Genomic DNA, 22269 nt, shown 5'->3' with positions numbered 1-22269 from the left:
TGAAAAATGTGAATGGTTCGCTGCCAACCCCATCCAATAACTTATTCGCTCGTTCCAGACGCCACCACGAACGGTTGGGACACAGAATGCCCAAGAGAAATATCCCTCCACCCATTTCATTATCTGACCAATCCCGTTCGACAGTGCCATAAATTACCAGTATAACGCCTTTTGGGGCGACTAACGGAGCGAGCGAGAGGGTGGGCCTTGCACGTGCGAAATTGCGAGGGGGTACCTCCAACTGACTTGTGCACGGCACCCTACTAACTGGTCTCTAGCGATGTGCCAAATTTGGGCACAATCGGCCCAGCCGTTCTCGAGATCTGGAAGCGGCACCCTGCACGTGCGCACGTGCAAAATGGGTCCCAACTGACTTGTGCACGGCACCCTACTAACCGGTTCCTAACTGTGTACCAAATTTGAGCACAATCGGTCGAGCCGTTCCCGAGATCTGGAAACGACCCCTGCACGTGCGCACGACGTGCATAAGGGGTCACCCACATGCATCGGGAATAGTCCAATACTTGGTAGAAGGAATGAAGCTACCCTACAAAAATTACCGCGTGTAAATCGGTCAAGTGGTTGCTGAGATATAAGCCTCGCAAAAGCGTGACCACGGCCGGCCGGCCGGCCGCTCACACTCAGAAATTTCCGTTAATCTAAGGAAAGACTACGCTCGCTTCGCTCGCTCCGTAATAAATTGTTCCATGTGTGATCCCAAATCATATTCAATAAACGGAACGGAACGGAAAAAAGCACCATCCACCGAGGAGGCCGAACGGTTCGCTCACACACCTGGTGAAGTCAGTCATCTCCATCATGATCATACACATGTGCTTGGCGATGACGATGATGTCGTTGCCAGTGTCGTCCCACTTGGCCACTTCAGCGTCGAACTTGAGCTTCTCCGTGCGGAAGTACTCGACCTGTTCGGCAATCTTCTCCTTGTCCTCTTCGTTCAGCTTCCTCATGGCCTCCTGTAATGATACGGGAGAACAGACGTACACGCGTTAGCGCGATGGCACTTCGCTATTAACACCAGATAGATAGGCAGTAAGGTGGCATGCCATCGGCGCCACCTACAGGGTGTCCCATAAGTTCGTTCTCACATTATGTTTGCATGTGAAACAGAGTACATTGCGTTTTGATATATTTATGACCCCTCAATGTGCTCCTCATTTAATAGGCAAACACATGAATACATGCTGCGGCATGCCAACCGGCATGTTTGGCTGCATAGCAGGCTTAAAGTTAACCCAGACTGACTTGACATGCGCCGTGAGCTCCTCGAGGCTGGAACAGTGCTACGCTTCGACGAGCCTCAATTTCAGCATAACCAACAAATTTTTATGAAATCTTGATCCGATGAGGTGCCTGGCATGTGATCTTGCCACAAACGCCTGTCACAGTCTCCTTGCACCGCTTTTAAGCTTTGCTTGACCTGTGCACTGATGCACTGTCTTGCCTGAAGATGGGCCTACGACCTCCCGGATGCCATTTTCTCCTCTATAAATGTGTTCATACTCGCGGTTCGAGTTCAGCTTGAGGGCTGAAACTCCTCCTAGATGTTCTTGGAAAAGCATTCTGTTTCCCAAAACTGTTTCTGGGTTGCCACTTGCAACTTGGTCAACTCCAGAACGCCTACAACCCCACAACACAGTGACCCTGGCCTTTTGCATAGGAACATAACGGGACGAAACGGAGGCCTCCTCTTTCGCCCTTATGGGGTTGTTTTCGGGTTTGGACGGGTGTTTCATCTCGAACATGGACTAGTTAGTCCAGATGACCTGGTTGATGTCATCAGCCATCTAGTTTTGTTTAGCCTCAGGCATAATAAAACTCATGTTTGGCCATTTTAAGACGTTTTTAACTGTTTTGTGCCCTCCGGTAAGCAAAGCTTAAGTCACATTGAGTTATTATTATTATTATTATTATTGTTTATTCAGCATCGTCATGCGACAAAAAGATACATACCCCCCCCCCCCACCCACCCACACACACAGTTAATCAGCACTCAGGAGGTTAGTAGTCTTAACAGGCGCCGCGAGGCCTGACAGTTGCTTGCCAAAACCATCTTCAAACTGTCTATAAGACCACTTTCTTGGAGTGGTGCCCGGACTATGTCGTGATCGACGTACCCAGCAGCGATGTGCATGATAGCGCCGAAGTTCCCACCACACAGATTATATACGTGGCCAATAAACGACCCATCTAACTGCTCGGGGTACGTAGCAAGTCTGGCCAGTCCAGTGACGTAGGCTTGGCGAAGACGGTGGTCAGCGCGGAAAGCATTACGGAATGCGCGGAGGGCATCACCTCGCAGCACCTCACCGATGCGAGGCACCCCAGCAGCAATCAAAAGAGCCGTATGGTGCGCAGAACGCGGCAGACCCAGCGCTGCCTTGATCAGCGAAGCCTGTCGCGAGTCTAGACGCTCAATGTCGGCGGAACTGAGGGGAGCCGTCTCACAGCCGAAGATTAGTGCCGGCAGCACTACTGTCTTCCAGAGGAAGATTTTGTCAGCAGCAGTCAGGCGGTTGGTGAAATTGCCCAGGGGTGTGAGGCCATAGAATGATGCACAAGCACGCCTGATGCGCTGAGCCACGTGGCTGTCTGTGCTGAGGTTGTCATCAAGCACCGTACCGAGGTGCTCGGTCGTCTGCCGGATCTGCAGCTGCTGTCCTGACAATGTCCACCTCGGTGTGCTCGTGAATAGTTCCTGTCCAAATATAATACAATGGCTCTTGGTTTTTCCCGGTTCAGGGTGAACGAAGTCGAGGCGCCAAGTAGCCGCGAATTCTCCCACCATCTGTAGCATTGCACCGAGGTCACGCGCGTTCGCAGATATAAGGAGAATATCGTCAGCGTAGCAGATAGCGGGTACGTGCTGGCTGTGTAGATATGCTCCACGACCGCTGCGATCTAGGACCTCAATAAGAGGTAAGAGGAAGATGTTTGCAAGGGTTGGCGATAAGATGGCCCCTTGTCTGGTGCCCCTGCAGACCAGGAACGTTTCAGATGTGGCGCCACCAAAAGTCACCCTTGCAGAGAGGTGGCGGTACCAGGTGACCATGAGGCACCAGCAGTAGTCGCTAAGATAATCTTCCAGACGGAAGAACAGACCGTCATGCCATATTCGGTCAAAGCATTTCCTCGCGTCAAGGTTTGCGACAAAAACAGGAAGACCCCTGGCTCGATTCTGCTGTATGGTCTCTCCAGCCAACAGAGACGCTTGCATGGTGCCCCGATTGGAGATAAAACCAAACTGCAGATGATGAGGTTCAAATGAGGCGTTCAGTTCGTCTAGCACTAGCAGCTCGAGCAGCTTAGATGCGCAGGTTGTGATTGAAATCGGTCGATAGTTGTCCAAGCAGTTAGGGTCCGATTGAGATTTCTTCAACACGGGTACAATAACGCTGTCAGCGAAGGTAGCTGGCACGCTACACGTGGACAGGCAGACAGAGAGAAGGTGCGCCAGAGCTGACAGGAGACAAGGCGACTGACCATAGAGAAGGTGCTCCGCCGTGATGCCGTCTATACCAGGTGCCTTCCCACGCTGTAACCGGTGAATGAGGCCTGCTACTTGTCCAGCTGAAACCGTTCTTTCGGATGCATCGTTACGGATTCTCCTTAGTCGAGAATCTACATGTTCAGCAATTTGGAGCTGGTCCAGAGTCAGTTGCCTGTGACTATCTTGGTGCACAGTCTGGAAGTGGGTGCGGAAGTCGGCGGCGGATAGATCAGAGGCCGACTTGAGTCCATTACGCCGTATCTGTTGCACACGTCGCCAGAAGGCTGTCAGATTTTTGTCACGGCGGAGCAGTCGGAGAGTGTGGGCCTCGCTCTCGATCCGCGTCACTGCTGCACGTCTGCGGGCGTGACGGTAAGCAGATCTTGCAGCCTGATAGCACTGTGCCACTGCTGAGACGGTAGGACGGCCACAGTTTACCCATATCTGATGCCAGAAACGAGTGCGATCCCGCGCCACTGCCACATCAGGCGACCATCAGGGCTTCGGGGGACGTCGCGACTTGGAGCATCCGGCGATTCGCGCAGCGGTATGTATGCATCGTGTAATTGCTTCGTCAATCTCATCCGGGGTGGCACCGTTGGTGAGCTGACAAGCACCAATAAGCTCGTCCAGAGAAGACAAATATATCTGCAGTTTTTCTGGACAACTCCAATCTAGTACTTCTGAATGGATGGAACCCATATTCAGTGGAGGGCTGGAGACATCGACACTGGTGCCAGCTGAGGCAGACGGCAGCACCACGCTGCAAAGGACCGGAAGATGTGGGCTCAGGTTGTCCACACAGGGGGCTACGATGCGACAATCATAAACTTGAGGTACCAGACATTACGGTACAGCGATGTGATCGATGTGCGATTGGCCGTCAGCTCGAGCATAGGTGTACGCCACAGGTTGCGAGAACCGGAACTCGGCGACTGTCAGTCCGTGGTCGTCCAATAAGTCTTGCATTAGAAGACTCAGCGGAGAGAAACCCCGAAGACGGTGCCAGCCCGGTGGGCGCAGTTCTGGTGACAGTGGTGGCAGAGCACAGTTAAAATCGCCTACAAGCACCACTGGAGCTGAGGGTCTTAGCGAAGAGAGTAATGCATCAAGCTTCCCCGTCAGGATTGTGTACTCTTCAAAATTTACGGCAGATGAATTCCAGTACGGCATGTAGCAGCCAATTATCGTTATAAGAGGACGACTCAGCTCCACAATCGTAACTCCACAGATACGAGAGTCATTACACTCTACAGCGCGAAATGAGCGCCCCGCTTGACGGCGGCAAACAAAAGCCACGCCACCGTGGGGTCTGCCATCTCCAGTCCCTGGTGGTAGTTCCATGGCGAATTCTTGAAATACCTGAAATTCTTCGGAGCTTAGAGAGGAGAGTGCATGCTCCAGATAAGCACCCTGGGCACGGGCTAGCCAGGTTTCGCATAAAAATAAGATATCACATTCAGGTATTAGACAGTTGGCGATATACTGCGCTCCTGCGAGAAATCCTTCGCAGTTATAAGTGCCCAGAGTGAGGCTCATGTTCAGAGTTACTTTTGCGTCCACAGCATTACGGCACTCCGCTCTGTCATGCTTCACAGCGGTGGCAGCAGGACAGGGATGGCCCCCAGGAGTAGCCATCTGGGCGCTATTCCCAGGAGGTGGCCTCTCGTGCGCGCTGATAGGGCCACCCACGGTATCCGGATCCGTCACATTGCGAAGCAGTCGCCCTCCAGCCGTTGCCACCGTGTGTGGCGCCTCCTCTGACGTGACGGGAGGCAGCTGGAACCCAGGGAGCGCCGGCGTCCTGTTCGCTGCCTCGACTAGGGGCGCCTGGGCGGTGAGAGGCGGCTGTTGCCCAGTGTCCGTCTCCATCACGGCGCTGATAGGTTGACACCCATGCATTGTCATCTTGGTGTCCATGGTATCTAGCTGGCACGAATGGTCCATAACGGCGCGGCCTTTCCTCTTCCCAGCCACCGTCACCATGTGTGGCGTTACTTCCGTCGCCGCCGACAGCGTCGACCGCGCTAGATGTACCGACGCCGTGAGTGCAGTCTCTGTTGGGGGCTCTGGAGCGCTGTGAGGTGACTGCTTCCCGGCGGGTCTCATCTTCGTCCCGGCGTTGGGCGGCCGCCGTCCAGGCAGTGTCACAGTGTTCAATGCCTCTGACCACATCACTGTAACGGCGCGGGGCCGTCGCCTGCCAGTTAGCATTGCCATGTTCAGTTCTTTTTGCAGCACTCCGGGTCGTCTGTGATCTTCCAGATGAGGCCGCAGGACGGCGAAAACGCTGTCCTCGGCGCCCAGTGTTCACAGGGTGAGGTAAAAGGCGCACAACCAGGCCAGTCGGCCAGCTGGACGGGTCCAATATACGATCGGTGTCCTCAGCATCAACCTCAATCTTGAACGCCTTGCTTACAGAGGCAGCAGGACCGCGGCGTGATACCCTTTGGAAATCATGGAGATTGCGAACAACCGTCCAGACCAGACTCCGCACGTCACTGTCAGCAACATCCACACGGAAGCCCTCCAGGATGAACTTCTCCTTCCGAGATTCTTGACGAGGCGGCTCCTGAATCAGAGCCGATGGGGGACCAGAGCCGGTCACCATGCTCTGTCGCCGTGTCGGGCCGCCTGGAGCCGCGGCAGACGTGTCGCTGGTCGGTGCCGCAGTCGGCACTGCTGCTTGACTGTGGTTCGCGGGCTGCGCTGTCCTACGCTCAGACACGGTATGCGTGTTCTGCTGCTCTGGCTCACTGTCTGAATCGCCGACCCGCCAATGCAGGGCACCAGCGATCGCCTCACCCAGGGCACGCAGATCCAAGTTGGCGGCAAGTACCCCGAAAGAACACTCTTAGACAGCTGGTAATCCATCCTGAAAAGTCTGCTTACCAACTTTCTAACCCTTTGACCATTTTGATGGCCAATTTGGCGCCACACAGTTTTGGCCACTTGGCTCACTCCTGAGGGCTGACTGGAAAGAGGATAAACTTGCAGTGATTGACTCCCGACAAATCATCGGCATCACTTTCTGACTGTGCGTCCAGTTAGCGATGGGCATTGGCTACAGACTAGTAGGCCTCAATCACCCTCAATCGTCGCGAATGGTCACGTGTTGACTAAATAATGAGACGTACCCGTATGGGAGACCTCTATGTTGCGGCGCTAGCCGTCTCTGTAGGAAGCGGGCTCTCTAGCAAAAACTATTTTGTCTACAGAAATTAGCTACTGTGGAGCATATTTCTACCAGCCATGGCAACCACGTAAGCTCAGTTAAGAACCAATTTCAGCGTGCCTTTAAGCAAGAGAGTCTAAAAACGTAAAATTTAGGTGAGAACGAACTTATGGGACACCCTGTACACGGTTCGGTTCTCCGATCGCAAGATAAGTCCATAAAATACTTAATTGTCTTTGAACAGTGCAGTAAAACATGTCAAACAAATACGACTCCCCTCCAGGTATTGTAAGGATTTCGTTGTCCTCGTGTACCAAAACGTTCAAACATTCTTTTCAAACAGAAGAACTGCCAACATCCCGGCCGCATTCCCTTGGGTTGTTAGTAGTTATTACCCCCTCAGCTGCACCCCTAACTCCCCTCCCCATGACACGCCAATTGACTGACCCGGGCGGTGCTGATGCCGCTGATGTCCGGGTATTCGTCCTCCACCAGGGTAGTATGACCCCTGCAGCACCCGTAACCCCCGCCCCTCCCTCCCCCCTCCCCGCCGACTGACCCGAGCCGTGCAGATGCCGCTGATGTCCGGGTATTCATCCTCCACAATGTGGTCGGTAGTGTGCGCGCTCGCTGTCAAAGAGGCATCACAGGACAGTCAGAATCGTACAAAAGGAATGACAATACGATACACATCATTATGATATAGACAACGCACGACCGCTAAAAGACGTCAGAATCTAGATAAAAGTCTGACACCGCAATTTTTCTATTGAATACTTGAAGGGAGTTCAAACAGCCTAAGGGCGAGAGCGTCACCTCGTGCAGCAATTTAACAGAACGTGTAGTTCTTGAGCTCCCGTCTGGGCACCCAGCCCAGCACATATCCCAGCTGGGTGTACCTCGGCGTCCGTCGCCCGCACTGTACTTACACTTGCTCCTGGTCTCCATGGTGTAGTACTCGTCGAGCTCCACCTCCTCGGGATCCAGCTCATCATCCGTCTGTCAGAGGAACAGAGATTGTCAGTCTCTCTTCAGTCTGTCAGTCTCAGTACGGCAACTGGAGAAATGAGCGGTCCGTGCGCCCAACACACTGATCCGAGTCCGACGCAGACGGAATGAGAATGCCCACGGCCAAACAAACGCGCCGGTAGTTAAGGTAAGTTACACGCATTACATGTATGCTTCAAAATCAATGCTAAAGGCATACAATATTCACGGAAAAGATCATAAGTAACACTACAGTCTATCACCGGCACAAATTCAAAATCCTCTATCGACCATTCCTGACGAGTGCCCAGTATTCGTCAAGATTCGCTGGAACCATAGTGCGACTGGCAGCAGAGAGCAGCCCCGGGCGGCGACTGACCCTGTTCATGAGCACGGCGCGGCGGATCTCCCGGACGCCGTCGTACACTAGCCGCGAGCCGTCGATAAACTCGTTCTCGTCCACCTCCTTCTGCGGGTTGGCGTTCAAAGCGTCCACTGCCACCTCCACGCGCTCGGCGAAGTTGGGCATCACTGTCAAAGAGGGCACAGTCACGGTTTAAACCGGGGATAGAGCGGTTGTGGAAGTAGTGCGCGTGCAGTACCCTATGCGGAACACTAGAACTCAACACGAGTGGCTGTTGCTCAGCAAATTTCGGCATTTGCATAAAAAAGGAGTAGGAAAAGGTTGGTAAACTGTTCAGAATAAAATGCTAAAATATTACGTACGCACTAAGTAGCTTTATGTGTCAGATGTTTGTCATTTTAATTTTAGGGCAACGAAGACGACTAAAAGAACGCGAAAACAAGCCAAACATGGAAAAGCATCCCGGTCACGTTCAGCCTGCGTACCCTGTTCTCGGAGCACCTTGACGGCCTCGAGCACCCGTTCGGTGTACATGCACGGCTCGTAGTTGTCCATCTCAGCGCCGACCACGTTGCAGACGCGCGCGGCGCGGCCTCGGATGGCGCCGGCCGTGCGGTCCAGCGTGTCGGCATCGCTCTCCTGCAGCGCCAGCACGCACTTGTTGACGTCCTCCAGGATGTGTCCCTCGCTGACGGCCAGGAAGTCGTCGATGGTGGTGATGTCGTCCACGGCGTCCGTCAGAAGACGCACCTGCCGGTGGAGGAGCGGAGCGACCCCCGTCAGAGACAGACGGCGGCACGGGCGTCATCAGCGTAGGTAGAAACATTCTGACACCACGTGCCACAAACTTTGAGGCATCGGTCAAACATTCAGCAATAAATTACATCGATCGCCATAAAGTGTATAAGGAGCGACTGCTTTTGGTAATTGAAACAAGTGCGTCATTTGGTCAGAAGGAACTCAGGATATATCGTTGCAACTTGTATCGTTACAGATAACTGGGGCTTGTATACATGACACATCAGATGGATAAGTTGAATCACGAAGTAAAAGATATGGAAAGAGGCCAGAGCAAGCATCAGTTCACAAATATATCACGCGAATCTCTACCAGCATCATTTATAACTATACGAGACCAACACTTTTCCCATCCGCCACCACTGACCTGATTCTCCCAGGCGGCCCTGAACATCTCCATATTCTCCTGAGCCGGCTTCGACTTTGGCTTACTGGCCAGCACTTTGGCGGCGTTAATCACCTGTAACGGTAAGCCAGGGAACGGGTGAGTGGGGGTAACTATGGTATAACGCCCTGGGCCAAAAGCTTGTCCAGATTAAAGTTCATGTAATGGACGCTGATCGGAACGTTATTCATGTTCTTTGAATAAATCAATTAGCAAAAAATAATGACTTAGTATCAATAAAAATAATTACACAAATATGATTCACTACGAGTAATATCTGGTTTGGGTACAAGGGCAATACCTTAGAGTTTGGTAATCAGTAACAGTTAAAAATAAGTCCTACACACCATTGATATCCTACTCATCAAACATATTTGCCATTAGACTAGATTCCTCCTGGCCGCGAGCCGCACCTGGGGACACAGGTTCTCGATCTGCGAGGTGGCGCACAGCACCATCTTGACGCCGTCGGCGTTGTTGGACATGTTGCAGGCCAGCTTGGCGACCTCGGTCAGTTTGGTGGCATGCTCCTGGAACACCTGCGGGGCACGTACCACACGTCAGTCAGCCCGTCAGAGGTGACGCGTCAACACCCGCGGCGGCCGCACACACGGCACGTCCTGTCCACGTGAACGAACGCTGCACGGTCCGACAAAGGAGCCGGTGAACGGCCCGAACAGTGAATACCGCTGAGTGTCGCCCAGGCCAGGTGAAGGGTCAGCTATTCACCGCAATGTTAGTGAATGTGTCAAAGGCGCCTTTAGTCCCAGTAGGCTTTTGCGATGAAGGCATTGCATAACCTTCGATCCAACAGTCAAACATACTACACTGATGCATGAATCTAGGCTCCGCCGGAGTAAGCAAGTAATACCGGCTAGAAAAGTTCAACGGGGCGCAAAATGACCACCGCAGTCGACGCGCCCGTAAACTCTAATAAACAAACAAACAAAGAAGAAAAGCTTAACGTTAAAATAACGCGCTACCAAATAATACAAATAATTTAACTGCCAGTATAAGCGAGACATTTCACACCAAACATCTGATCAGCAATCAAACACTACCTAGCTTTCCACTATGATTCACCAGACGTCCCTCCTCCCCCATCAAATGACTGACGGTTTTCTCCCCATCTACCGACCTTGGCGTACTCGTCGACCTCGCGCTCGTTGCCGGCGCGCGCAGCCTCCATGAGCACCAGCAGGGGCACGTTGGTCTCCAGGAAGCTGTCCGACACGTGGTCCACCACGGCCTTGCGCAGGTGGCGGCGCAGGTCGCGCGTCTTGCGGCTGATGTGCTCCAGCGCACGGTCCAGCTCCTCACTCGGCTCCTTGCGGCCCATCTGAGCGGTAAAGTAGTGTGTCAGGTGGGACCATCAGAACGATATTTTATGCATAAGTACGTTAGAATACAGGCACTGTCATGATAATAATGATAATGAGTAATAGGCATCGGATTACAGCAAGATTCGGTGCAACAGTCAGTAAAAGGGCATAATATAGTGATTCTTAGCACCATATTCAAATATAATGCATGACCTCACCCTCACCTAATCCTGGAACTAAGCAGTAGAGTACGAAGCATATTACAGTATTACGCACTGGACAAGATGTCACACTGCCCCACACTCTTGCAATATGTCAACCCGTATCACAATTATTCACAACAGCTCATTCGTCAACGCTACTCACGTTGGACATGTACTCGGAGAGCAGATCCTGCAGCGCCTGCCTCACGGCGTTACACTCGGAGACGATCTTCTCACGGCGGTCGTCGCGCGTGCAGAACGAGTCAGCCACTAGCGCTCCGGCCGAAATGATGAGCTCCAGCTTCTCCTCCAGCGCCGGCCGCGTGTGGACCTCGTTATACGTCAGCGGGTCCATCATGATCCGCTCCTGCACGAGTGACGAGAGGGGGCGAAGAGGTCACGATTACACTACCATTCCGCCAGCGAGTGATAGTCAGATCTACACATGGGTCAATGCTTACAGGTACAAGAGCATGACTCTGGAGACCAGCTGGACTGGCTATCAAAATATAGGGAGATTTATAGAAGCCCTTGATTAAAATATCCCCCCCCCCAAAAAAAAACTCATATTAATATATAAGAGCAGACCAAAACTGAAGCCATATACTTACTCTCAACCCCCCTACACTGAGGAAATTCCTAACAAGTCACCATGCCTTTCCCCTTTCTAATATTCTCTCCGTGGCCTAACTCTCCCCTCCCCGGATGTATCATACGTACATCGAACTCGTCGAGGGCGGCGGCCAGCACGCCGGGCGCCTCGGACAGGTCGGTGCCGGTGCCGGCGCCGCCGCTGCCGCCGGCGCCCGGAGCGCGGCCGTTGGCGATGTCACTGATGGTGTCCACCGCCTGGCACACCTGGCGCAGCACGAAGTCGCGGTTCGCCTTGGCGGCCGCCAGCTCCGGGTGGCGCACGTATGCCTGTCCGGTCAGAAAGACGGAAGGGTGAGTCGTGAGATCCACAGACGAATAGGAGCGTGGGAGGGATGGACGGATAAAGTGGACAGACACAAAAAGGAATTATCGGAAAAGGGATGAAACTGATAAGACGGTTGGAGAGACAAGATTAGTGAACTGATCTGACAGCCTGGAAAATAGAGCGAGTTACATCAACCCAGTGACACTGAGATCACTCATCACAGTAAGCATGCAATCGGTTAACATTGTAACACGTCACGTCAACGTCACTGCAATCCCACAATGTGAGCGATTGACCTGCAAGAAGACGCTGTCCTCTACAACGCCAGAGTCCCACCTTGGAGGCGGTGAGCAGCATCATGCTGTTCTTCTTGAGGACGGCGCGAGCGGCAGCCAGGTTATCGCGCAGCTGCGGGTCTTTGAGTTCCATCTGCCGGCGCGCCGCCTGCTTCATCAGTTCGTCCGTGTTGCGGCCGAACGCCTGGAAATTGTCCATCAGCTCCGCCTGACTGGAGGCCTTCTTCAGACGGTCCAGGTCGCTCTCCACCTGCGGAGAAGGGTCGAATGCTCCGTCAGGTGGAGGAAAGTCCGGTGGGTCCGTCAGGGGAAGTGCTGTGGTACGAAAAGGACCATTGGGCGCGAATCACGAGTATGTAGAGCAAAAACAAATATCATCTAGGTTTAATAAATCAATTATTTGGTGCATCTGCAACTGTCATCACTGATCACACACAATTATTATGGTAAATCAAATAACTTCCAGTTTAATCAAAATCAAAATTATCCATGGAATACAAGAATACATTTAGCAATCAGGCATAACTTAGCAGTGTACCGCCACCGATAAATCCCACCGGCACTCCACGTCTCGTTCCTCCCCGACGGTCAGCTCACCGTTTTGAGCGACTTGAGCAGCTGGTGGACGTCCACCATGTCTGCCAGGATCAGCAGACGAGTGACCGTGAGCAAAAGGTCACGCGCCGCGCGCACCATGTTCCCCCGCTTCGCTGAGCTGCACGGCTCCTCGGCAAACGCCCGGGACGCCGTGCTCATAGCCTCGCCTGCGCAGACAGTGGGACATTGTGAGGCGGTGGCAAAGGCATTTGGTAGCTGAAATGCATTACAAATGCCCGGGAATGCGTCTAATAGGGTAACTAAAATCGCTCATGGTTAGGTACAAATGCCACCATCAAACTATCCTTGCATGGCTGAAAAATGAGGTAAGAGGGTTGGGCGAGGCCTAGCTGCACACCATACCGCTTCATGTAAATGTCACGTCAAGTGTTGATCCCGTGCCGTCATTTCGTCCGGCCCCGTACTGACCGGTCTTTTTGACCTCGTCGACTGCGACCAGCATCTCCTGGCGGATGTCCGGGTTCTCCATGGCGATCTGCTCGCCCCGCTCCAGGAAGTTGGCCGTGGCCTTCTCCACGGCGGCCACCAGCACGTGCGCCCGCTTACTGCGGCCCTTCTTTTTGTTGGTGGGGCCCTTGGTGTGCACCAGAGTGGTCACCTAGCAGAGACAGACTGTCAGCGGACGAACACACACAGTGCACGCGAGCTGTGCTATGCAGATGCACTGAGCCAGGGAATAAAACAACATCCATCAGCTTTAGTTCACTGGCTTCAGAGTCTTATGGAATGAATGTGAAAACCATTGGTGGTAAAATATGACATTCAATAAAAACTCATGTAAATTTTTCAGCTACACACCTCAACAAATAAAATGCTCAACTATACCAAGTAGGCATATCAAATGGGAAATGTGTGCATTGACAGTGCATCTGACATGCAAAACATCAATCTGAATACCTTGCGCCAGTAATAGAGCATAAAAAGCACCAATATTAAGCACCAGCTACAACTTATCAGGGTGATAACATGCTGAAAAAAAATGATGCAATAATAATTATTTTGTTAATTCAACACGTGCATCCTTCTATATATGCCCTTAGCAAAAACACTAATGTTGCCAAGATGATGAGGCTGAATTAAAAAAAAAAAAAACATCAGAATGCATTAACCATTGACCACAAGCTTTGTCTGGTAACTGCACGTCATGTTACCTGCAAGACCAATGGCTCCAATGTCATCTCAACGGAGCGGGTTTTGATCTCCAGGTCCTCTGGGTTCCATACAAACTCAATTTTACCACTGTTAACCTCAGTCATCCTGGCATGCACAGTTCACACTGAAAAACAGATCAGTATAATTCAGCTGGGTGCTGGGTGACATGGGCCAGATGGGGAGCACTCAAATGAATACCATGCCATCAACCAAGCCATTCTAGTACTGGGCAGGCAGGCAGGCAGGCTGCAGGGGGAGGGTGGCACGATGCTGAGACTGCAACAGAATATGGACCTGCAGGACGAGCGGCTCCAGAGTGCGCTCCACAGACATGGTGCGTATCTCCAGATTCTTGGGGTCCCACTTCATGCCCAGTGTGCCCAGCTGTTCGGACACCATGGCAATTCCTGAAAACAGCTCTTGTGGTCACAATCACCTTGGCATGAGAATACAGGGCAAATGTCTCACACTTCATGTATAAGCTACAAAATGCACAAATGATGAAAATGAACTGGTGTTAATAATGCAAGATAAATCAGCAACATCCAACAATGTTGAAAATTGGGCTACATCCATTATTGTGAATTTTCAGTTTTTCATAATGGCTTAAATTTGTATTGCAAAACTCTTGGGTGCCACCCAACCAATGGACATTTTAACATGTCACGGGAAAAGAAAAATACGTAAGTGTGTCATGTTCACTGTTCAACTGGACAATTCCAATTCACATTCCTAATCCTGCCTGTGTTCAACTGTACAGGAAATGTTGTTGCACAGCTAACTACATAATGATGTTCAGCAAGCCCTTGGTGGTATTTGTCAAGATAAGGTCCAAACTACAATGGTTGCGCTGTTTATAAGAATATACAACAGCAGAAGTTTTCATTAAAGGTTGTAGGTTTTTAGGTTGTATTAGGTTGCAGGTTTGTAGGTTTTAGGCTGTAGGTTGTTGGGTTGTAGGTTGGTACCTAGGTTGGGTATATGTCAAGTTTAGGTCCTAACTACAATTGTGGCGCTGTTGATACGAATATGAAACAGCAAAGGTTTTAGGTTAGGTTAGGTTGTAGGTTTGTAGGTTTTAGGTTGTAGGTAGGTAGGTTTGTAGGTTAGGTTAGGTTAGGGTAGGTTTGTAGGTTGTAGGTTGGTAGGTTATAGGTATGCCCGACTGGAAAAAATGCACGCTTTCGTCGAGAACTCGAGCGTAGTTGGGCGTTTGCGCCGAAATTTTTCGGCGTACTTCGGCGCAAATCGACGGCTTGCGCCGAAATTTTCGGCGTACTTCGGCGTAAATCGACGGTTTTCTCTATCCCTCTATCGCAAACGGCTCCGGAGCAGTCGCGAAAAACCCGTCAGGGGGTGGCACCAATCCCCCTCGGCCGGCGAGGGTTAAATGTCTTCGGGAGTTAAACATCTTAAATATCACTTATCTTGTCTCGTGTTCGTCTCAGGGTATTTAAGTCATGTTCAGTGAACCTGATTGCGACTCTCCCACGGCGGGAACAGTTCACCGATCGAGAGTGAGGTTATGGATTGTCGGATCCCCTAGTTCAGATAACGTATGCTATCGTTTGCGTATTGACCGTTGTGATTCCTGTATTTCCGGCGTGTGGTTTGCGAGCGAACGCTGGCAATCGGTCCCGCGTGGCCTGGTATCTGCCCGATCCCATCGGCCGTGCTTGCACCACGCCTGTTGAAGGCCCCGTCAGGCGTCAGTCACCGGCTGGGCACATACTGCTGATCAGAGCCGGGCAACAAAATAAAGGTTACGTTATGGAACATGCCAGTGAGTTTGTGAGTCAGGAGATTTTGTGATAGCGAACGCTGGTGCTCGGTCCCGCATGGCCTGCTGATGTCTATTGTCTGCCCGATCCCGTCGACCGTGCCAACAACCGTCTGTAGACAGTAGTCAATGGAAGACAGCCACACACACACGCCAGGCGCCAGCCCCCCCCCCCCTCGACGAAAAGTGCGTGGCTACAGCCTGCAGCCATCAGTAAGCCTTGAAAATTTTCGGCGCATGAAGCATGGCTTGGTAAAATAATTTCGGCGCATAAACCCTTGCGCCGAAATTTCGGCGCATCACCTCCGCCGAGAACTTCAGCGTAGTGGAGGCATTTTTTCCAGTCGGGTAGGTATGTAGGTAAGGTTAGGTCAGGTTTGATTATGTTTTTTTCTTTTATTTGCGAGACATATGAGTATCATTTTTGGATTCAGGATGTCAAATAATGTAAAAATATGAAAAATTTATCAATGAAATCTTCCTAGGACTTAAACTTGACATTTACCCCTAGGTTGTAGGTTGAGGTAGGGTTAGGTCAAGTTTGTTTTTCTTGTATTTGCAAGACATGTATCATTTTTGATTCAGGATCTCAAATAATGTAAGAACATGAAAAATTTGTCCCTAAAAAAATATTTGGACATTACCATGACATTTGCCCTTTCCGTTGAGGTTGACTGGCATGCTGTTGTTTTTTCAGAAGCGTATCCAGCTCAAGCTATGGTGAACAATGGGCAGTGGGCGGCAGGGCCACGTCTCAGCCAGCCTGTGCAATAAATCTCAGACTACCGCTCCAGGCAACTTATGGCCTGTGAAAAAGTGGAATATCATTTCATATTCAATTGTCTGGTAAAAAAAAAAAAACTGAAAATTACCTATGACTCAGACTACGGCCCGAGGCTGAGGCAGAGTCACGGCGTTCTTACCAGGCTGAGGCTGGTGGCAGTTGGGCGAGTCACCGTAGTCCGTACTGGATTAACTCACCTGGAATGATCAGTACAGGGGGGTTCGCTCCCGTGCCTTCAGCATTACGAAAAATGGCAACAGCCCGTGAGCAGCATCAGCGCTCACGCACATGTTCAAGGAAAACAACGTGTAATTAGCTGCTGACGACGGCCCTTTCCACCAATCAGCGCTCGGTAACTCGAGCGCTGATTGGCTGGTAGCAAACGCGTCATATGTGGGTCTCTTTTTTTGCTATCAGTGAACGCGTTATTTAATACACAGTGGCCTATGGAGAATGGCACGCGGAATTGAAGGTCAGTGTTTTATTGCTTCGTACATGCGAATGGGAGTATTTGAGTGGCATTTGACACCATTTTCGAAATCTACAGTGAATTTCTGATCGACTCATGTATATATTTTTATGAATTTGACAGTATTAGTGCTACATAGTCGGTGTTTTATGTTGGTGTTATTTCTCTCGACCTTTGTCTTGGACTTTAATCATATCTTTTCTCGAAAGTGCTTGCCATAACCAGGTCTAAACTGTATCTGTATAAAGGGAATATGTGTTGAATATGAGGGGAAAGTAGTAATGACCATTCTGCCTATCAAACTGCCAGAAGGTGTGCTTGTAAGGTGATTGAAACTGCAGTACGGGTTGCAGATGTGGGTTTGACATTAGCATTGTTGTTGTAACCCCACTTGCTCTAATAAAATGGCAACATGGGGTTATGTACACACTATTGCACAGCCTGGTATCAAGCTGGTTGATATGTGGAGGATAATGAAAGCATAAAAGAATAGGAGCGTTGCGTCTTGTGACTTATGTCAAGTCATTTTAAATCAAATGATTGTGATTGTAACTTTTACTTCAATTATTATTGCAAGTTTTGACCTTTTTAATCATCAATTTTTATGTGTACCAATTTCATATGCCTGTGTAATGTCTGTGCGGCTTTGTGCAGTGTGCGTGTCTTGAAACAAACCAATTTATTTTGTACCTTTTTGTACTTCAACAAATGTATGTCAAAGGACAAAAATGTCATGTCTATTATCATTGACACTACTACAGCTAACTTTGCCTTATTCCTATCTTTCAGAGGCATTCAATTCAATCTGCTTTCCAGTGCAGTACCAAGGAGGCTGCAACTGAAACTCGCACAAAGGCAATCAAGTGTCACTTCATCAGCCTACAGTAACAGCCCATCTGTAATCAAGATATGGATGAAGGGGCATAGAAGAACAACCAGTTCAAACATGAAAAGATTGTATTTTGTTTTGGACTATTTCTTAGCATAACAGAACAGTACACTTGCTGCTTGTTATGTTTGCCCTGTGTGCAGTTTTGAATAATTTTAACCATGAGATGCTTTTGTCAACTATTCTCTTTACATAAGCTTCCTTTGTCATGCATGTGTAATTTTGAGTTTACATGCATAATGTAGGCACATTTCCCCTGGCTTCATAGAAGTTAAAACTACTTGCAAGCTTTGGTTATGGACATTGGTGCTATATATGATGCTTCAAATGTGTCCAGTAGTTGATGAAGGGAGAAGAGGAGTAGGACAGCTGATAGCTATTACCAAAAGTATGTGCTTGTCTGCACTTCGGGCTGTTTTACTTCCTTGAGTTAAAAAACCCTCATCTTTTGTTTCTTTCCTTTGTGCCCATTGTTTCCATGGTGCTATACATAAACGTCAAGTTTGAAGTTGGTATCCAAGTGACTAGTGAGCAAAATGTGTATTATTTCAGTCCGTCTTGAATCATTCGTCTTGAATTATATCCCTAACTGACATCCTGTTATTTGTCCTGCAATGTCTGTGCCTGTGTCCGCCCTTACCTCCGGCTCCAGCCTCCAACCAGCCCTGCTGAGCTCTGTCACCGGCGCGGTGTGTCGCAACGTGCTGTTTCTCCACTCCAGCCGACAGCTGCTAGGAATCGTCCTGTGCCATGCGCCATGCGACACAGCAATTGTAAGCTGCAGGTCACAGTCGGACTGATTGGCTCCGCGTATGTGCATCCGACCGGGAGCTAGTCGATATCAGGGACGTGGGTCGGACTGTTGTGGCGGCGTGCACTGTGCTGGTTGAAGTTGTATTTCTGTTAGTGAAAAGCATTAATACATAACCGTGGCCGCAGCCCAATGTTATTATGGATTTCAGAGGGAGTGGCCAGTCAGGAGGGCCCCATGTGGGTATTGGATCCAGTGTCCAGTGGGATTGGCTAAGATTTCCGGCGATTGATAAACGCTTCTATGATAGTAAACCCGTAAACCTATTGAGTTATGAGGGGAGGTCACGTGACGGACCTGACCTTACTAAACTCTTGTGAAAACACGACACATACGAACGGTAAGAAACCGACAACTCTTCTTTCTGCCAAGTGTCATCTTTCTGTGAAGGATTTCTTGGCACTGAGTGTTCAGAAATTGCGTTGTTTTTGGACTGTGCAGAGGCTCACGAGCGACCACATAGGTCAACAACCTGACCTACCTTAAATATGCGACTTGTACCATAAGATCCAGCTTGATCAAAAGATAGGACATGTCAAATTTCATCCCTTTATCTCGAAAGAATTTTGAGCTATCGTAAAAACCGCCAGTGTGGCACCATATCGCCTCCGCGCGCGGTCGGAAGGTAAAAGTTCGCCGGCTCTAACTAAACAAATAGTCGTCGTATCGCAAATTCATTGACGGCGTTCGAAGCGTCGTTCAATTTACTTTCGAAACATATCCTAACATTACCATTTAACTGCCTAGCGCAATCACCAACAAGCAAAAGTTCCGCGCATCCCTCCTCATACAGTGTTAGCGGCGGCCGGCCGCCGGCCGCTGACCCACATTCGCGTCATCAGGGAATGCCGCAACTAATTTATTGTTTCCAACTTTTTTCCCGGAGCGTTCTACCTGGTTTATATAGCCTTGGATCAGTATAATTGATTCCCAAGCGGGAAAGTCACATACAATGACAAAATACTCAAAAACACGGCATATAGATGACCGAAGACAAAAGGACAACACCCAAATCAAGGACGACGGCCCTAAAGATCCCAAAATCGTAACCTAACGGCCGATCGGCGACTAGCACATTTTCGCCAGCTGATTATGCGATAGGGGGCGATATGATGACGTCATAATAGTTCTTTGTTAGGAATTATGGTTGTTAATTCAATTATATTTTTAACAAATTTTGGCATAATGAGAAAAATCATGAATTTTTGGTGAAGTGATAGTTGTAACTGATAAGTTACTGTGATGGAGCCATGGATGAGATAACAATAGGCCTGCCATCTAACGGGAGAATTATCGTAAGTTAGGAGCAAGCCGAGTGAACGCCGCTAATTTCTTTAATGTGCAGGGTGAGTTAGGTGAGTATGTTTTAGGGCCTTGGGGTGAGTAATAATACCAGTAAAACGCCTTTTGGGCGAGGAACGAGCGAGCGAGATAGTGAGCCCTGCACGTGCGGAAGGGCGAGAGGGTACTTCCAACGGGCTTGTACAAAGCACCCTCCTAACCGGTCGCTAACGGTGTGCCAAATTTGAACGCAATCGGCCCAGCCGTTCCTGAGATCTGGAAGCGGCATTCTGCACGTGCGCACGTGCAAACGGGGTCCAAACTGACTTTTGCACGGCACCCTACTAACCGGTCCCCAACTGTGTACCAAATTTGAGCGCAAACGGCCCAGCCGTTCTCGAGATCTGGAAACGCCCCTAGTGAAAAAAAATCATATAGGAAATTCGGTTTCCTATAGGAATCCTATAGCAATCCTATAGGAATTATTTTCCTATAGGAATTTCTCAATAGGTTCCTATAGGAAATGAGCGTTTCCTATAGGATTATTTTCCTATAGGATTTTCCTATAGGAATTTGGCAGTAATTTCCTATAGGAAGAAAATTTGTCTTTCCTATAGGAATATTTTCCTATAGGATTTTCCAAGTCCTGATGGGAAGTGGCCGATTATCATTTGCCTCGACTCATTTGCGCATCAACTGGGGCAGTCAGGATAAGGCCAAGACAGTGCGCCAGTTTCTCACCGAGGTTTTCGGCAGGGAGGTGCTGGCGCGCAGCTCTTTGAGCGGCACCGTGCCCAACTGCCACGTGCAGTCCGGCGTGGTGGCGAAAGTCCGCCTGGACCCGAAGAAAGTGTCAGCTATCATATGTAAGTTGTAGGTAGACTGCACATTAATATAAGGTTATTATTGATATAGAATGCTATTACTTACCACGCAATATCATTTAGAAGCCCATGTTCTTATTATTTTTGTGACTAAGTATTTTTCATAAACGTGAGTTTTGGAACTGTAGGTGTTGCAATCTTTCTCAAATTTTAATGTCTAGCACGAACAGAAATATTAAGATGCAGAATGTTAGATAAAAAATGACTAAAAATTATACGGATTTCTTTTCTTCAAATCATCTCATTGTTATGAAAATACGGTTGTTGATTTTTTATTTTATAAAGTTTTCAATCGTAAGATCAATGATTGAGACTCCGGGGTTCTATGTTGAGCCGAACGGTGCTCTTTGTCGGTTTATTTGTTTGTTAAATTATTGTCCTAGGCGAGACGCGCTTTCAGGGACCGGAACGGCCTCCCTTACCGTACTGTGATTTAATTACTATATTGCCCCGCAATTGTGTTGACAGTTGACAGCATTAAAGGGGGCAAATGCCCCCTCGGGTGTATGGGGTCCCATGGGCTGGCTCGACAGGTCCTAAGGCGTCAATCGGACTTTAAGGGTGGGATCACTGAGGTTCCAAATAGACGAATATGGTCGTATAGAAATAGTACCTATTGGTATCTTATATAGGCATATACGTCTTGAATATGATATATTAGAGAGTTATAAAGTGAATCGATCCTTAAATAAAGATAGCTCCACTTCATAAAATCATTTTATAACATCCTCAACCTACGTTGAATTAAGCAGCATTATTGTATCGGCATGTATGTATGTATGTATGTATGTATGTATTACCTTCATGGACAATCCACGCGGGGCGTGGCGATTACAGTCCAGAGTCTGAGTCGGGCACAAACAAAAACATGCGGGGACAAGAAACACAGGCATACAAATTCAATCGCTGGACATTCGCTCTCTCTATATACAAACGGACGATTCAAGACAGCACACCGCACACGGATGTCGCACCTCCTTCCCCTGACACGGGTCATCGTCGGGCGGTCGTCATCGCCGGACAGACTGCAGCCTTGGCCGCACGGGCGAATTGGGTGGGGCGCTGTTCGATGACACCGGGAGGCAGACTGTTGAGTAGCGCCGCGGCCCGGTAGGCGAACCGTCGCTTGCCAGTCTCGAGCCGCGAGCGTGGAAGGTGGAAAAGGTGGTCCTGTCGTGTGGATCTCTCTCGCGCGTCACTGTTATTCGTGAAGATGGCAGCTAGTGCTTCGGGCTCGCCGTTGCTTATTATTTTCTGCGCAGTTACCATGGTTTTAACATCGGCCATAGCTTTCGGAGGCATCCATCCGAGTGAATCGCGGAGGCCAGAGACGTGATCGAATTTCCGGCGGCCGAATATGACCCGTGCTGCAAAGTTTAGAATTTTTTGGAGTCGGTCGAAGTTTTTCTGGGAGCCGTTACCATATACAGTGAGGCAGTACTGGACGCGCGAGATGACGAGTGCAGTCACGATCGTTTTGAGGATACCGTCTGGGAGGCAGTGTCGTGCGTGGGAGAGGCCGATCAGTACGCCCGTGCAGCGACGGCTCAGCTCGGCCACGTGTGCTTCCCAGGTGAGTGCGCCGTCGAATACAACACCTAGGTTTCCCACCTGCGCGCACGGCAGGAGCTCAGCGTCACG

At 49.8% G+C, this 22269-nt stretch overlaps 1 protein-coding gene across 9 annotated transcripts in view; it reads right to left on the bottom strand.

Annotated features, from left to right (window-relative positions):
- The window catches only part of LOC122379542 (catenin alpha-like), a 69704-nt gene that overhangs the window by 2703 nt on the left and 44732 nt on the right, over nucleotides 1–22269 (bottom strand). For 2 of the 9 annotated variants that reach the window (XM_043361822.1, XM_043361824.1), the window contains 14 exons: nucleotides 14025–14137; nucleotides 12987–13176; nucleotides 12558–12724; nucleotides 12001–12210; nucleotides 11466–11666; nucleotides 10909–11112; nucleotides 10359–10559; nucleotides 9634–9759; nucleotides 9203–9295; nucleotides 8523–8787; nucleotides 8053–8204; nucleotides 7616–7685; nucleotides 7246–7316; nucleotides 796–977 (listed from right to left, as the gene is read on the bottom strand). In XM_043361822.1, coding sequence (XP_043217757.1) covers nucleotides 796–977; nucleotides 7246–7316; nucleotides 7616–7685; nucleotides 8053–8204; nucleotides 8523–8787; nucleotides 9203–9295; nucleotides 9634–9759; nucleotides 10359–10559; nucleotides 10909–11112; nucleotides 11466–11666; nucleotides 12001–12210; nucleotides 12558–12724; nucleotides 12987–13176; nucleotides 14025–14129 — 2237 coding nt within the window. In that variant the 5' untranslated portion in view covers nucleotides 14130–14137. The other 7 variants (XM_043361820.1, XM_043361819.1, XM_043361817.1 and 4 more) reach the window with 7 other exon arrangements.

This window comes from Amphibalanus amphitrite, unplaced genomic scaffold, assembly GCF_019059575.1.
Source record: "Amphibalanus amphitrite isolate SeventyFive unplaced genomic scaffold, NRLGWU_Aamphi_draft 000080F_arrow, whole genome shotgun sequence".
Classification (NCBI taxonomy): domain Eukaryota; kingdom Metazoa; phylum Arthropoda; class Thecostraca; order Balanomorpha; family Balanidae; genus Amphibalanus; species Amphibalanus amphitrite.
Note: the sequence above shows the minus strand (reverse complement) of the source record. Positions and strands in the feature narration are given on the sequence as shown.